The following is a 15608-nucleotide window of genomic DNA, read 5'->3' as shown; positions in this document are numbered from 1 at the left end:
AGGATAGGGTTGTCATGTAAGCCCAGGGTAGCCAAAAAAAAAAAAAAAAAGACAATGTATTTCTTTGGAGCTTGAGGATCTTTGTTTGACTTCTGATTTTGTTCTAAATTAGTTAAATTCCATTCAGTAATTCATTGAACCTTATGGAAGCAGAATTGTTTCCTCAGTAAAGTGAAGAGATTCATTAGATGAACTATCCATGATGTATGATACTGAGGAATAAACGTAAGATACATTTTCCTGCATCTTGAGAATGATTATCATTAAAGTTAAATATTGTTTCTCATTATGACTGATTGAATTAGCAAAAGCCAATTCCAAAAAAACATCAAGTCAATTAGAGTACAGCAGTCAAACCTACCTTGGTGGGCTGACTGGATCAAAAGCAATCTTGACAGGACCTACCCTTATCCAGATAGTTCCTTAATTCATAGAATGGCTACCATAACACAAAAAAAGGCAGAACATGGAAATCCTCATTAGGAGAATCATAGTATTAAAGAACTAGAGTAACTTTACTTTCTTTTTGTTCATTTGTTTTGTTAGTTGAAATTGGTCAAAATTCTCAAGATTAGAATTTTGAGGAGCTGCTTTTTCTCCTCTTTCTATAGGAACAGGCTAACTGCCTATAAGTTGATTCAATTGTTGAGTTGTATTCTGTACTTTCAAACATGCCCAGTTCTTTGTTACCCCATTTGGAGTATTCTTGGCAAGGATATTGGAGTATTTGCCATTTCCTTCATCATCTCATTTTGCAAATGAGGAAACTGAAACAAACAGGGTTAAGTGACTTGATCAGTCACACAACTAATAAGGGTCTGAGGCTAGATTTCAACTCAGGAAGACATATTTTTGAGTCAAGGTCTAGCACTGTATTATATCACCTGATTGCCTAAAATCTATTGATAGAATTCTGAAAAAAAAAACAAAACTGACAGCTTTTAATGACTTCTGCTAGGTATCTAGGGGTTGAAGGAAATACATCTGAGTTTCTCTTATACATACTAAGTCCTCGATGACTTTATTTGTCAAATTATTTTCCTTTAATCAGTAAATAAAAAATTAAGTAATATTTGTTTTTTGACCCATAACTTTTTCACACATGATTTGTGATTATCAGTACCAACCTATACTTAGACCAATGCTAACACCATAATTCCTTGCTTCAATAACAAAATATATAATTTGTAAATGACTATCCTGTCTTAGAAACTGTTGCTCTTTTCTTGACTATGACCTGAACAAAGTCCATCCAAGTTAGAGATTTACATTCGAATGTCGAAACCTTTCCTGACAGGATGCCATTAACTTTACTAAATCTTGATCACTCTATAGCAATTTTAGAGGATACTGTCATAAAAGTAGACATAAAAAACCCAACCCTGAAATCAGGGACATAGAAATTGATGGTGAAATAATACAATTCTTTTCAGGAAGAATGATAAAAAATTCATTTACTTCTATCTCTGATGAATATAATTAGAATGATAGTAATTGCATGAGATAGCATAGAGCTTTAGCTAGAGAAATGAATTCTAGAAATTTTGGGTACATATCTTGCATCTAAGGTACATCCTCTATGTTATTCATATAACCCCTCAAGTTCTTGGACAACTTTCTAAGTTGCAGAAAATATACTAACATGTTGGTAAAGAAATGTTACCATGGGTAGAATTTCCAGAATGAGTTTTTTTTTCTGTCCACATTTATACACGGATACTTCCAGAGGCAGTCAGCATGAGATGACTAGAAGGGCAGCCATGTAGTTAGAAAATATTGAGTTCAGGTCTTGTCTTGGCCAAATAATTGGTATGTGACTCTGGGCAATGATTTTCAATTTTTAATGACACAGGTAGCTCTCTCAGACTATAAGTAGTAGAACAATTGTGAGTCTGATTTGATAGAGTTATCTTATCAAGATATGCACATATGAATAAAGAAATCAAAAGAAACATAAAACCTACCTATTTTCTAAATATTAAAAGTTGCCCTCTAAAAAAATCAAAAACAAGCAATATATATCCCAATTCCTTCTCAAAGTATCCTTTGAAAGCAGTTAAAGGTCTTTAAGTAGGCAAGATTTCTAGCCTTTTCTTGCTCTGTGGGGAATAGCTTCTCTCCCATGCCACTTTTCATTTCTTAATGAGAAGCCAGGTCTTCAGACGTTAACCCCAGTCTTCTAACCGTCCATTAATGAATCAATGCAAGGTAGTAAAAAACCACTGGGAACATGCTAGTCTTCTTGTTCTACCTACTGTATAACAATTTTAACAAACCATTTGCCCTCTCTTATGTTAAACATGGATAATGATGCCATAGCTCTTTATACCCCAGGGTTGCTGTGAGGCAAAAATGTGTTGGCAAGGGTAAACTACTGTGTCTGTGATAATTGGTATTACAGTTCTAATGCATTTTTCTGTTAAATTTGTTAAAACAGTGCACCCCCCAAACAAAACCCTTTGTCAAGACCTAGTTCTTTTTTTAAATTTGTTTTAAGGCAATAGGTCTAAGTAACTTGCCTAAAATCACACAGCTAGGTAATTATTATTATGTCTGAGACTGGATTTGAACTCTACTCCTCCTGACTCCAGGGCCAGTTCTGTATCCACTGCACCACTGAGTTGCTCCTTTTGCTCTGTTTTTTAACATCTTATTATGGAAAACAGAATTAAGTATGAATCCCTTCCTCCATACCTAAAAGAACTGGAATCATTTGTGTAGAATAAGGCTGTGACAAAATACATTAGGGAATTACTGGAATAAAACTCTTCTGATCAAATGAAATAATATTTGTAGAGTTCCTAGCATATATTTATTGTTTTCTGTCTTAGGAAACTGTTTTCTTTTTCTTATGTTCCATGATAGCTAGCCCATCAGCTTCTATCCTCACTTATAAATCATCCAGTAGAGTGTACCAAATCAATATTTATATTTGGAAAAATGTTCCATGGTCCTGGATATGATGAAAGCCTAATCCACGCTTTATTGTTACCCCATATGATATTGAATATTAAAGATTAGATTTCATTTAGGAAATGAAAACAAGTCTTTTTGCTAAAAATAGCAATGTTTGATTTCAATTCATTGATTTTAGAGTCAAGAAAACTGAATTCCTTGACAGGTAGGTGGCTGGCTCTGGAGTCAGTTACCTAGTTGTAGGACCTTGGGCAAGTCACTTAACTCCATTGCCTTAAATAAATAAAATTAGAAAAAAAAATTAAAAAAAAAGAAAACTGAGCTGCAGTTAGATGAACTGACTTGAATGTCAGCCAAGTAATGATGCACTGAGTTAGTAATTAAATTCTTTTTCTTAGTTGCAAAAAGATTCAGGGTATTTTTCTATTGTCTAAAGGAAAAAGGAAACTGCATATCTATACATTAAAAACCCAATAATCTAATGTCCACTAACTACTCCATACCTCATCATATTTCATTCTCTTTTTGTTCGGTCAAACTTTCATTGAACTGTTCTAGTCTCTCCCTTCTACTATCCCTCTCTCCACCTAATCCTAGGATTATCAACTAATTTTCCATCTGGGAATTTGTATGTAATCTTTTGAAATCAGGACTGTTTTCTAATTTTCTTTTCATTCCCTATTCCTAGCAAATTATTTTTTCATGAAGAAGTCCCTTAGGAACAGCTAGGTGGTGCAATGGATAGAGCACCAGCCCTGGAGTCAAGAGTACCTGTACTCAAATCCAGCCTCAGACATTTAATAATTACCTAGCTGTGTGGCCTTGCACTTAACCCCATTGCCTTGCAAAAAAAAAAAAAAAAAAACTAAAACAAAAAGAAAAGAAAAAAAGAAGTCCCTTTATAAACAGTGTTCAAATTTTTTGAATTTTCTTTTTTTATTACAAATGATTTGGCGCATAGTACTTTTATGTCAGATTTTTATATTCTTGGCCCAAATATCATTGCAGTTGGTGATTATTGCAATGAACTTTAAAGACTTGCATCTTGGATGTAAAGTTATGGCAAATCTGGACAGCATACTATCATGCATGCTAACAAAGTTCTCTATAGTCAAACTATGGTTTTTCGCATTGTGATATATATATATATATATATATATATATATATATATATATATATATATATATATATATATATATCCTGTGTGAATATAGTAGTATGGGGTTAGGGGTGTGTGAATGGTGTGTGATTGGAGGGAGTATGAGTGGTAAGACATTGGAGGGAAAAGACACAGAGTTAAAAATGAAATATATTCACTCTGTACAGACCGAAAGTGAAAGTAATTTCCTAAACAGAAATGACTGTTAAATCAAGATACAGAATATATGATTCTTATTCTACCTACCACTTGCTTCCTGTGGAAACTTTGAAAAATCACAGCACCATGCTGAGCACATAGAAAACATTTATTTAATGTTCATTGACTTACTCATTGACAATGCCTCACTTTCCTTGTCTGCAAAATGAGAGGAAGCTTTACTGGACTGACTTCTGAGATGTCTTCCAGGTCTTACTCTATGATTGTGCAATATTAATCATTTTCATTGAATATAACAACCATGATAATTATTTATCTTTTACCCTGAACATCTTAATGTGATACGACATAAGTAAAGATAAGTAAATAAATATAATAGGTTCATAATTAATTGTGGTGTATTAAAAAAGTTTATGTTTGACCCATTATACACACTTACCAAATAGCACAACATATAAACTACATGAAACAATAGTTAGACTTGAAGTCTGAAAAAATATGAGCTGTAATATTGTCTCAGACAATGAGTAGCTGTGTGACCCGAGATAAGCCAAGAATAAATCTTGAGTTCTCTTTTATTCTTTTTCCACATATTCATTTTTTTGCGAGGATCTGATGATTTCCATGATATTTCTATGTAGTCTCCTCCATCTATCCTCACCAAGTTTCCATTTGAAATTTTGAACTGAATGACTCAGAGACATCTCAAGCATGATATGGACATGAATTCAAAATTATATTTAATGCTGGAAAAACAAAAGTCTGGGAAAACTGAAGAAAATGAGCCCCTCAAAACTGGTAAAGATGGTGGGTATTAGAAATAGTCTATGTTTGGGGCGGCTAGGTGGTGCAGTGGATAAAGCACCAGCCCTGGAGTCAGGAGGACCTGGATTCAAATCCGACTTCAGACACTTCATAATGACCTAGCTGTGTGGCCTTGGGCAAGCCACTGAACCCCATTTGCCTTGCAAAAAACCCCAACAACAACAAAAAAGATCAAGACAGTAAACAGCAATATCAAATTTAAGAAATATAAGATTTTGGGTTAATTTTCACTTATTAGAATGAAAGGGTAACACAATCATAGTGTACTTTAGGAAGGCAATTCTGGTAACAATGTACCGAAATATCAAAAGGTTAAGTGAGGAAGAGGAGGTCTATTAAGAAGTCATTATTATCGGTCAAGTAAGAGAATCTGATCCATTGCCAAGTGAGTAGATAGAAGATGGCATATATAATATGTAAACATAAAATTCACAAAACTTGACAGTTACCAGGGTCATGCATTTGTAATTGTAAAAAAAAAACCCTAATGATGTAGATACAATAAATTCTTGTCTACATCATGCTTGAGACATTTCTGAAACATCCAATCCAAAATATCTAATTGAAAGTTGTCGAGGGAGAAATAAATTTCAGAATAAAATCTAAGGCTATATAAATGGCTGCAAAAGATTGCATAGAAATAACTTTTGAAACCATAAGATCCTTAGTCACAAAACTGAGTTTGTAGAAAAGCAATAAGAGAATCCAGGATGCATTTGAAGGAGAAGTTTTATAGGTGAAAATATATAGGATATAATAGTTTTCAGTGTGCAATGTTGCATTTAGATTCATTGAAATTGTTTTCAGAAATGGAAGATGAATCAAGATGTATTATATAGATATGCATGCAATTAAAAGATAAATAAGTGAAAAATTAAATAAGGAAAGAGGGAGAAAGAGAATTCCAGAGAAAGAGCTGATGGAGTCTGAAAAAAAGACTGCAGCATTTTATTTTTCATTTTCTTTATTTTTCTTTCAAAAATTACTAATGTAGAAATTTGAATCACATGATTGAATAAATATAAATGTGAAAAATATTGTTAAAAATAAATGTAGAGAACAGAGGAGTAGAAACAAAATGCTACTCAAAAAATTCATACAAAATATTCCAATGATCCAATGCAGGAAAATATTCTCCATTTATAGCACCTAAGAAACTGTAATGGTTCTGTGTAATCTATCTTGATCTCATTTCTGTTCTTTAGGATATTTTCAAGAAACACAAACTCAGATATACACTCAATATTAAAGCTCACATTAGTACAATAACATTCTAATTTGTTTGGTTTTCTAGTATTTCTAGGCAGCCTCATTCAAATATATCCTATGCATATCATTGATAGCAATGTCTGATAATTTTAGATTGAATTATTTATGTTATGGCCTTTATTGACATTTTGATTTTGTTTTAGCAAAGAAATATAGTAAAATGACTTCTCCAGGGTCATGTAGTTATGCAATTATTAAGTGTCTGAAGGTCACATTTGAACTCAGGTACCTCCTGACTTCAGGACTGTTACTCTATCCACTGAGCCACCTAACTAAACCCCTTTATTGTCATTTTACTACAATATTGAAGACAACTTCTTAATAGCACAAGATGAAAGCTATATCAAATATATTTATTTAATATATGGTCACAATTAATGTAAAGCTGGAAATAATTACAAATATCCCAAGAATTAGCCGAGAATGATGACATTCCAAGCTTAGGAGAAAGTTGTACAAGAAGTCTATTTTATAAGGAATTTTGCAATAAAGAGAATTCTGGTCTCTGCAAGTTAAATTGTATGCTTTATGATTCTATTTACTTAAGTGACTAAGGAGTTTCTCCTCTCCCCTCTTATTTAGGCTCGGATTCATACAAATATTTTAATACAGTGAAGGACTGTACTACTATACTATAGCATAGAACAATTGTTCCATTTTTCTAAAACTTCCAGTTAACCTGAGATAAAAACAAGAAACTATTTTCCACTTTAGCAATATTAATCAGCAAAGATAAGATTTTAGTGCTCATACATTGTTAGAAACTTTTTCCAAGGACATTATGTCACATTTATGATACTGAATAAAAGGGTTGCATCATACATTTTCCTTTCCTTTTCGTTGGAACTTTTGCATCTTAGCCATTCTTGTATAAGAAAGTTACAATAAGGTGGACTTGCTGTGATATCCAATACAAGCAACTCCAACTAGAAAAACATTGTCAGATAGTACATTTTAGATTTTCTTCCTTCACTGGAATAATATCTCCACCAGCAAATAGTTTTTCTCTTTCTTCACTAGATTGCTGCAAATTTCAGGAAATATTTACTATTGCTCAGGCATTTACTTATTAGATCCAAATATCTACTATAGGTGAAACCAGGTTCTTTTCTATCTAAGGATTTTATCAGGTACTAGAAATACTTCTTTCTAGGATGGTTGCTTTTCTAGCCAGCAAGTTGCTTCTGTGGTTTCCCCCTCCTTTCCCAAAGATATTGTAGCATTCCCAGACTTTTCATCCACTTCCTCTTGATCTTTCCAGAAAAAAAACACACTATGCCAATTATCCTTCACTTAATCCTTAACCATCTGAAGCCAAAAAGTTAATTCTTCCTGCAGGTATTAGAAGCACACATAATTGAAGACAAAAAAGAAGGGTCTTGTCACCAAAATCTTCACACTATCAAAAGGTGCAACATTAAAAAAAGAAAAATGTGATTTTTGTCCATGGAAGTGGCATTAAAGATGAGATATTATTCTTTGTAATACTGCTGTTTCTTAATGAATACATGACTTTTCCATTTGACTTCCATCAGCAATAGTCATTTGTCTTGTGTTCTCAATAAGAATGTTGACTTCTCAAGGGCAGAGATTGTCTTACATTTCTCTTTATAATAGAAATTAGTACTATGTAAATAAATGTTTGGGCTTTTTAAACAAGCAATTTATTCAGTTACTTCAATTAGTCTTATTACTGTCTTCATAAAGGAAAAAAGATTTATTCTTTTATAACATTTAAAACAAATTACTTTATTTTGTATTGGGGACACATACAAGTTAAAGGAAACATGAATCTTGACTTGAGGAATTTAAATTCTAATGAAGGAAACCAATAAAAGTAGGGAATGGTGAATATCTTGTCTAGATCCTTCATCAAAATTGAGCTTTCATTGTTCTCAAGAACTAGAGAATAATGACTTTATTTTTAATATAATTTTGGTTTTCTAGTACATTTTCCAATACCCCAATGAATATCTATCCCACATATAAAAATTCACAAAGAATAAAATGGAGGAAAGCCTTTCAGGAAAACCAAATAAGCATTAGAATGTTTTCCATGAGTACTTTTATTTCTTTATTTTATTTCTTTCTTTCTTTATTTTACTTATAGATCCACTGGATCTATAAATTATATTTGCTATACTATCATTTTTATTATATTGACATAACCCAACAGTGAACATTATATTTTACTTTATAAAATGTATATTTAATTTTCCTTCATACATATAAAAGCAATTTTAACGTTCATTTTTAAAAGTTTAAATTTCAAATTCTCTCCCTTCTTCCCTTCTTACTACGCTTTGTTGAGAATGCAAGCCATTCAATATAAGTTAGACATGTCGAGTTTTTGAAAGCATTTCCATATTAATTCTGGTGTGAATCCTATATATTAAGACAATTATTTCTAGATATATATATATATATATATATATATATATATTTACAATTTTAATTTCATTTTCATTCTTAAAGTATTGTTTTATATTTATATAGCTATTGCATGTGAGCAAACTATGAGAGGAAAAAGCAGTTTTTAATTCTTCAGAACTCTGAATTAAAGATGTACTAAATTTATTCTTTTGTGATATGGACACAAGTGACATAATTCTGTGAATGGGAAGAGGTATCACAGGGCTTCAAGAGCACTAGTTTGGAATGATAGTTTTCAAATATATCTATAAGTATGGTGATAAAATCATAAAATCTACTGCAAATGTAATCATGCCTATGACAATAGAACCTATTTCAGTCAGGCTTAATGTTCGAATGAAAATAATTATTCATAGTTTGAAAGAATATTCACCAAGAATTCAATGTACTTAGCTTTTCATGAAGTACCTTCTTCCCAGGCCCTCTCCCATTATCTCCATCTAGGGAAATATCTTATCAGCTTATCATCTGGGTTTGATGACTCATATGATCACTAGGTAAGAAAGGCATTGCTTCTACATAACTGAGACTTTTGAATTATCATTAGATGATCTGGAAGAGATGTTGCAGAAACCAAGAACAGAGTCAGCTTTGTCCTGAGCATGCCTCATATAAAATGATATAAACTCAAACCAAACATGCCCTGGAGGCAGTTCTGGTTTATCATATACCATTCTTTCATGGCAAGGGACTAAGTGTCTTGTGCAACATCTTCTACCATTTACAAGATTACAGGGCTTCTACTAATCTTTTTGACATGAAAAAAAAAAAAACTAATGGGAAGGGGGCGGGTGGTGGCTCAGTGGATAGAGCACCGGCCCTGGAGTCAGGAGTACCTGAGTCCAAATCCGGCCTTATACACTTAATAATTACCTAGCTTTGTGACCTTGGGCAAGTCACTTAACCCCATTGTCTTGCAAAAACATAAAAAAAAACACTAATGGGAAAAAAGGAAAAAAATTCATAAAACGTGGAGGAAAACAAAAGCCACTTATCTCAAGCTTTTCTTCCCCCTTCAGAAGGACCACATTTCACTTCTCTAACTGGTTACTCCCATTATCAAAAACATTACTGGATGCAGGGAAGGGAAAAATAAAATTAAAATGTAGACAAATACAAAAATCAAAAATACTCAAGCTTCCCTTTCTCCTTTAGAAAAACCAAGTTTAAATATGTTCTGGTGAAGAAGTAAGCAATCATCAGAGAATAAAACTGAACTATGACCTGAGAAACTGGTACATATAAATTAGTTGTGACACATCTTCATGATGGGTCTCCTAATGCAATAAAGATAAATTAGTTAACTTGAAAAGGCTAGAGAACCAACACTTAAGTGGAGAAAATTGGTGCATCATTTGTTTTATTTTTAATTTGTGAATGATTGTGCACTCAATGCAGCATCTGAAACTGAGGAGAAAATTATAAAATCATTTTTTTTCTGATGATTTTGCTAATTTGGCCTAATAATCAATATGAAGAAAAAACAGGTGCCCTACCAGTCAGCACCTCATGATCCAGGTGTGGAACCATTGAGCACAGCAAATGGAGAAGTTTTAATACCATGGATAAAATTCACTTACTTGGCAGTTTACTTTTCAGAGATGTATACAATGATTATTGGTTTGATTCACACATTGTCCAAGCTCACTCTCTGTTTGGAAAACCCAAAGGAATATGTGTGAGAGAGAGCAAAGATCTATTAGACTTATTACCAAGGTCAACAGAGCTGTTGTGCCGACCTCATTATTGTGTGCCTGTGAAACCTGGACATCTCTACCAGTGACATGCCAAGAAAATGAATTGCTTCTATTTGACCTGTCTTGGGAAGATTTTTAAGATCACCTGGCCAGAGGCAGTACCTGTCTGTGAGGTCCTTCCTTGAGCTGAATTGCCAGGTATTCAAACTCCACTACAGAGAGTAAACCTCAATTGTGTTGTCCACATTGTTCAACGGTCAAATACACACTTAAGTAAAAGATGATTTTATGAGTGTTGGCTAGGTGACACAGTGGATAGAGCACTGGCCCTGGAGTCAGGAGTACCTCAGTTCAAATCCAGCCCCAGACACTTAATAATTACCTGTGTGGTCATGGGCAAGCCACTTAACCCCATTGGCTTGCAGGAAAAAAAAAAAAAAAAAAAAAAAAAAAAGATGATTTTATGGAGAACTCACATAGGGCAACCAACTCATATGGTATTCAGAAGTGATACAAGTTCACTATCAAGGTATCTGAACAATTTTGGAATTGATTGCATGACATGGGAGATGCCAACACAGGATTGCCCACATGGTGTGCCTTTATCAAAGAAAGTGCCATGTTCTATGAGTAAAACAGAATTTCAAAAGAAATGCAATAAGTGCAGATTTAGAGAATCTAGCTCAATGATCATATGGACTATATGTCCCTAAGAAGAGCAGCTCAAGCTCATTTGGGCTGACTAATCAGTCAGTCACACTGTAGCTTGACTTTTTTCATAGATATGCTATTTTGGTTCTCTTTGCACACAAAGAACAGCAACTAGACAATGAACAAACAAATCAACTAATGTGAGGTTCTGATAATGAATTCTAGTAGCACCAAAAATATCAGTCAGACCACTAATGCTAATATTTTTGGTACTGTCACAGATTGTTTTTTGCTGGTGAAAGATGATGATGAACAGAAAAATTTCATAAATATCAATGCCACTATGTATACATTTGTGTAATGGACAAAACTCTTTATCCTATATCAGGATTATAACTAGTAAAATGATCTAGGAGTCATAAGTCTCTTATAAACCTGTACTGAGATTTGTTTATACAAAAGTGCTTTTGGTACAGCTATCCAGTCAGTATTTCTTGATCAGCTTGAAATAGATTAAAGGCCTTGCAAAAACCTTAAAAAAATGACATAAAAACAAAATGTCAAATTTGAACCTGGAGAAATTCTCAACACCTGCATTCAAAGAACAATCCAATCCTGGTTGTATAGTATTGATATAAAATTATTTTTATGAATTTTCAGCATTTATGAGAGATATATACATAAGTAGCACCTTTCTCTAGTCCACATCAACACAGTTCTCTTTACTACATGACTCAGTGCAAGTCCTAATCGTCTCATTCAAAGAGTACAGTTATAATATACGACTTGTCCATCTCAAGTATTGTTATTGTCGTTGACTTGTTTCACTCCTATCTGGCTCTTTTTGAACCCTTTTGGTAAAGTTATTAACGTGGTTACTGGGATGATTTGACATTTCCTTCTACTTATGTTACAGTTAAGAAAACAGATTTATGGGACTTGACCAGGGAAATGCAGCTATTAAAAGTCTAAAGTCACATTAAAGTCAATTCTTACTGATTCCAGGACTGGGGCTCTATCCAGGATGCCACCTAGCTACTCCAAACCTCAAGTTTCTCTGCTACTAAATCTATAATTCATAAAGATATACAAATATTATTTCCAAATGACTGTGTTGAGCATGTAATACTTCCTAAACCTAAACTCTAAAGATTTTCTATTTTTCTAGAATTAAAAAATAAATCTGTATTTTGATTTTCAAGTCTTCAAAATATAAGCTTAATTTACTTTTACATGAAGATTCACAATTCTACCTTACCATTCTATGGTCCATACAAATCATTCTTTGGACCAATTTTCACATGCATTATTTCATTTTCAATTCCATTTCTTGGTATGGTATATCACATGCCTAGAATAAACTGCTTCCTCATGAATTATATTAGAATCCATAATTCTTTAAAAGTATAGCACAAGTAGTTTTGTAACCTATAATTTCTTCCTTTTTCCCTTTTTTTTTTTTTGCAAAGCAGTGGGTTATAGTGCCTTGCCCAAGTTCACACAGTGTCTTAGTTCAGAATTGAACTAAGGTCCTCCTAACTCCTGGGCTGGTGCTCTATCTACTTGTGCCACCTAGCTACCCCAATTTCTTCCTTTTTTATAAATTATTTCCTAATTTCCACATCCTCCTGCTCTTCACTTTAGTTTACCAAATTTAAACTTTGTATTTACAAATATGTGCATATGTTTGTATATGCGTATTTTTCTCATGAATCAATATAATCCTCTAGAAGAAATTTCCTATAAATGTTTGTCTTTCTAATTTCAAAGCCTAGCCTTGTCCAGGCTGCATAATAAGTTTTTATTTAGTATTTGCTGGTATGTTGAAACATTAGTTTCTAAAGACAAAAATTTATACAATTTATACAACAGTGATAACTTGAATTGTGAGGTTGGTCTCAACAGTCATAAATCAGTGGTTAAAAGTGATTTATTCATTACAATTTCAATGAGCCTTATCAGCTTTGAAATTGTAAAATTCTAATTCTAAAGGGAGAGCTGTATTCCCAAAACTTTATTAATCATGTCACCAAATAAATTTATTTTTCCTGAAATGATGAAAATAGATCCAGTGAGAATCCCTAAGAGCCTGGGTTGTGAAGCTAAGGGTTAAAAAAAAAGAGTACAAAAAAGATGTTGAAAAATAAATGTAAAATTTTCCTAAATCACAATCCTACTATTCATTAGTTTCCACAAAATACATACTGCTTGATAGAAGGCTAATTAACATCTTTTCTGAATTTTTTTTCAAATTACAATACTAGTTAGAGCCAGCATTTCTTTCTCCAGAAAAATAGAGCTTATTTCAGCAGAAATAATTAATTATGCCAGGTGTTCCCTAGTCTAACCCCACTATCCTATCTTACATATTCAAATATTTATATTTTCCCTATTCAAATATGCAGTCAAATGAATGCTGGAATCCTTTTTCTCAGAATCATATTCTTTAAGGCCTTCTTGACCTCCTTATTTCTCAGACTGTAGATGAGAGGGTTCAACATGGGGATCACCATTGTGTAGAATACAGAAGCCACTTTGTCTTGATTCGGGGAATAGCTAGAGCTAGGTCTCAGATAAGTGAAGATGGCAGTGGCATAGAATATAATGATGGCCATCAGATGAGAGGCACAGGTTGAGAAGGCTTTCTGCCTTCCTTCCTTAGAGTGCATATGCATGATGGAGATAAGAATGTAAATGTAGGAAGTGAGAATGATGAGCACTGTGCCTACCATGTTTATACCGGCACACATTGAAAAAATGCTTTCATGCAGGTATGTGTCAGAACAAGAAATTTTAAAGAGTGGGGGGCTGTCACAGAAAAAATGATGAATAACATTGGAACCACAAAATGATAAGCTACTTAAATAACTTGTGTTAATCATAGAATTGAGTAATCCAGCTGTGAAGGCTCCTGCAGCCATCTTTAGGCAGATGGTTCGGGTCATGGTAACAGTGTAGAGCAGTGGGTTACAAATAGCGACATAACGATCATAGGCCATTAAGCCAAAGAGGATAGTCTCTGTCGTGGCCAAGGCAATGAAGACATACATCTGTAGAAAGCAGCCAGCAAAAGAGATCGTTTTTCTTTTAGACATTAAATCTACCAGCATCTTTGGAGCAATGGTGGATGAATAACACACATCAGTCAATGATAAATTACTCAGGAAGAAATACATGGGTGTGTGGAGATGAGAGTCCAGTGTAATGAGCACAATCATTCCAATGTTACCTAGAACAGTGAGAACATATATTGCCAAAAATAGCACAAAAATGATAATCTGAAGTTCCCTAGAGTCTGTTAAGCCCAGCAAGATGAACTCCGTCACTGTGGTGTAATTTTTTCCAGACATTTAATTTGTATGCATGTACTTTTAAATATCAAATTTCTTATTTCAGTTTCCCTGTAGAAGGATTTGCAGAAATAGGAAGCAGTTTGAAGTAGAACTCTAATTTCCTAAATAAAGGAGAAACATAATATTAAAGGGAGCTCTACAGCAAAGCAGTGACTTAAAATAGGCTGGTAATCAACTTCTGGCTTTCGTAAAGAATCACAGGATAGTGTGGTGTACTGGAAAGAACAGTTAATTTGGTATCAGAAATACTCACTATATATGTCACTTTTCATAAATCACTTGATCATTTTACCCTGTTCTTTTCCCAGTGACAAAAAAGGAGCTGAATTCAAATATCTTTAGAATCCCCTCAACCTCTATATCAATTGCCCTATAAATCTTTTTTTTAGGTTTTTGCAAGGCAAATAGGGTTAAGTGGCTTGCCCAAGGCCACACAGCTAGGCAATTAAGTGTCTGAGACCAGATTGGAACCCAGGTACTCCTGACTCCAAGGCCCATGCTTTGTCCACTACGCCACCTAGCCGCCCCTGCCCTATAAATCTTAACTTTAATCGGTGAAAATAAGGGTCAATAGTAAATATTTAAATACTGGGCATCTTTTCCACTGTTCACAAATGAGATTCCCACTTCCATCTTTGTTTGTCATATGCAGCATTTAAAAGCAAGGAATCACCTTGTTGAAATTTTTCCAACATTTCACTATTCAATTTTCTTAGGATTATTAGAGGTAAATAATTTACACAGCATGCAGTCCTAGTTTTTGGCATCATCGTGAGCATATAGAGCAGTCAAAATGCATCTTCTACTGATTTCCAGGAACTGGGATAAAAAAGACAATCCTTGCCTGAAAAAAGAGCCAACAATTAAAAAGAAGTAAGAACCCAGCAAATAAGTGCAAACAAGCTATTACCAGGAAAGTTAGGAAATAATTTAGTGAATGAAGGCACTAGAATTAAAAGAAGTGGGAAAGGCTTCTTGTTGAAGGGAAAGATAGGAATTCCAAGAGGTGAAGAGGAAGAGGAAGAGCATACAATGTTTAACCCTACTAAGGAAGAGCAAAGGATCAAACTGAGGGAAAGAAGAAAGGCACTTTCTCACTTCTAAAGGATGCTGTGTGTTCTATTTTCTTTTTTTAAAAATAGAGC

At 33.6% G+C, this 15608-nt stretch overlaps 1 protein-coding gene across 1 annotated transcript; it reads right to left on the bottom strand.

Annotated features, from left to right (window-relative positions):
* Positions 1-13515: 13515 nt before the first annotated feature.
* On the bottom strand, positions 13516-14460 carry LOC141516854 (olfactory receptor 5F1-like). Its single transcript, XM_074227818.1, has one exon. It carries the CDS (start codon positions 14458-14460, stop codon positions 13516-13518), a length of 945 nt encoding a protein of 314 aa, XP_074083919.1.
* Between the last annotated feature and the right edge of the window lie 1148 nt (positions 14461-15608).

This window comes from Macrotis lagotis, chromosome 3, assembly GCF_037893015.1.
Source record: "Macrotis lagotis isolate mMagLag1 chromosome 3, bilby.v1.9.chrom.fasta, whole genome shotgun sequence".
NCBI classification, from domain to species: domain Eukaryota; kingdom Metazoa; phylum Chordata; class Mammalia; order Peramelemorphia; family Peramelidae; genus Macrotis; species Macrotis lagotis.
Note: the sequence above shows the minus strand (reverse complement) of the source record. Positions and strands in the feature narration are given on the sequence as shown.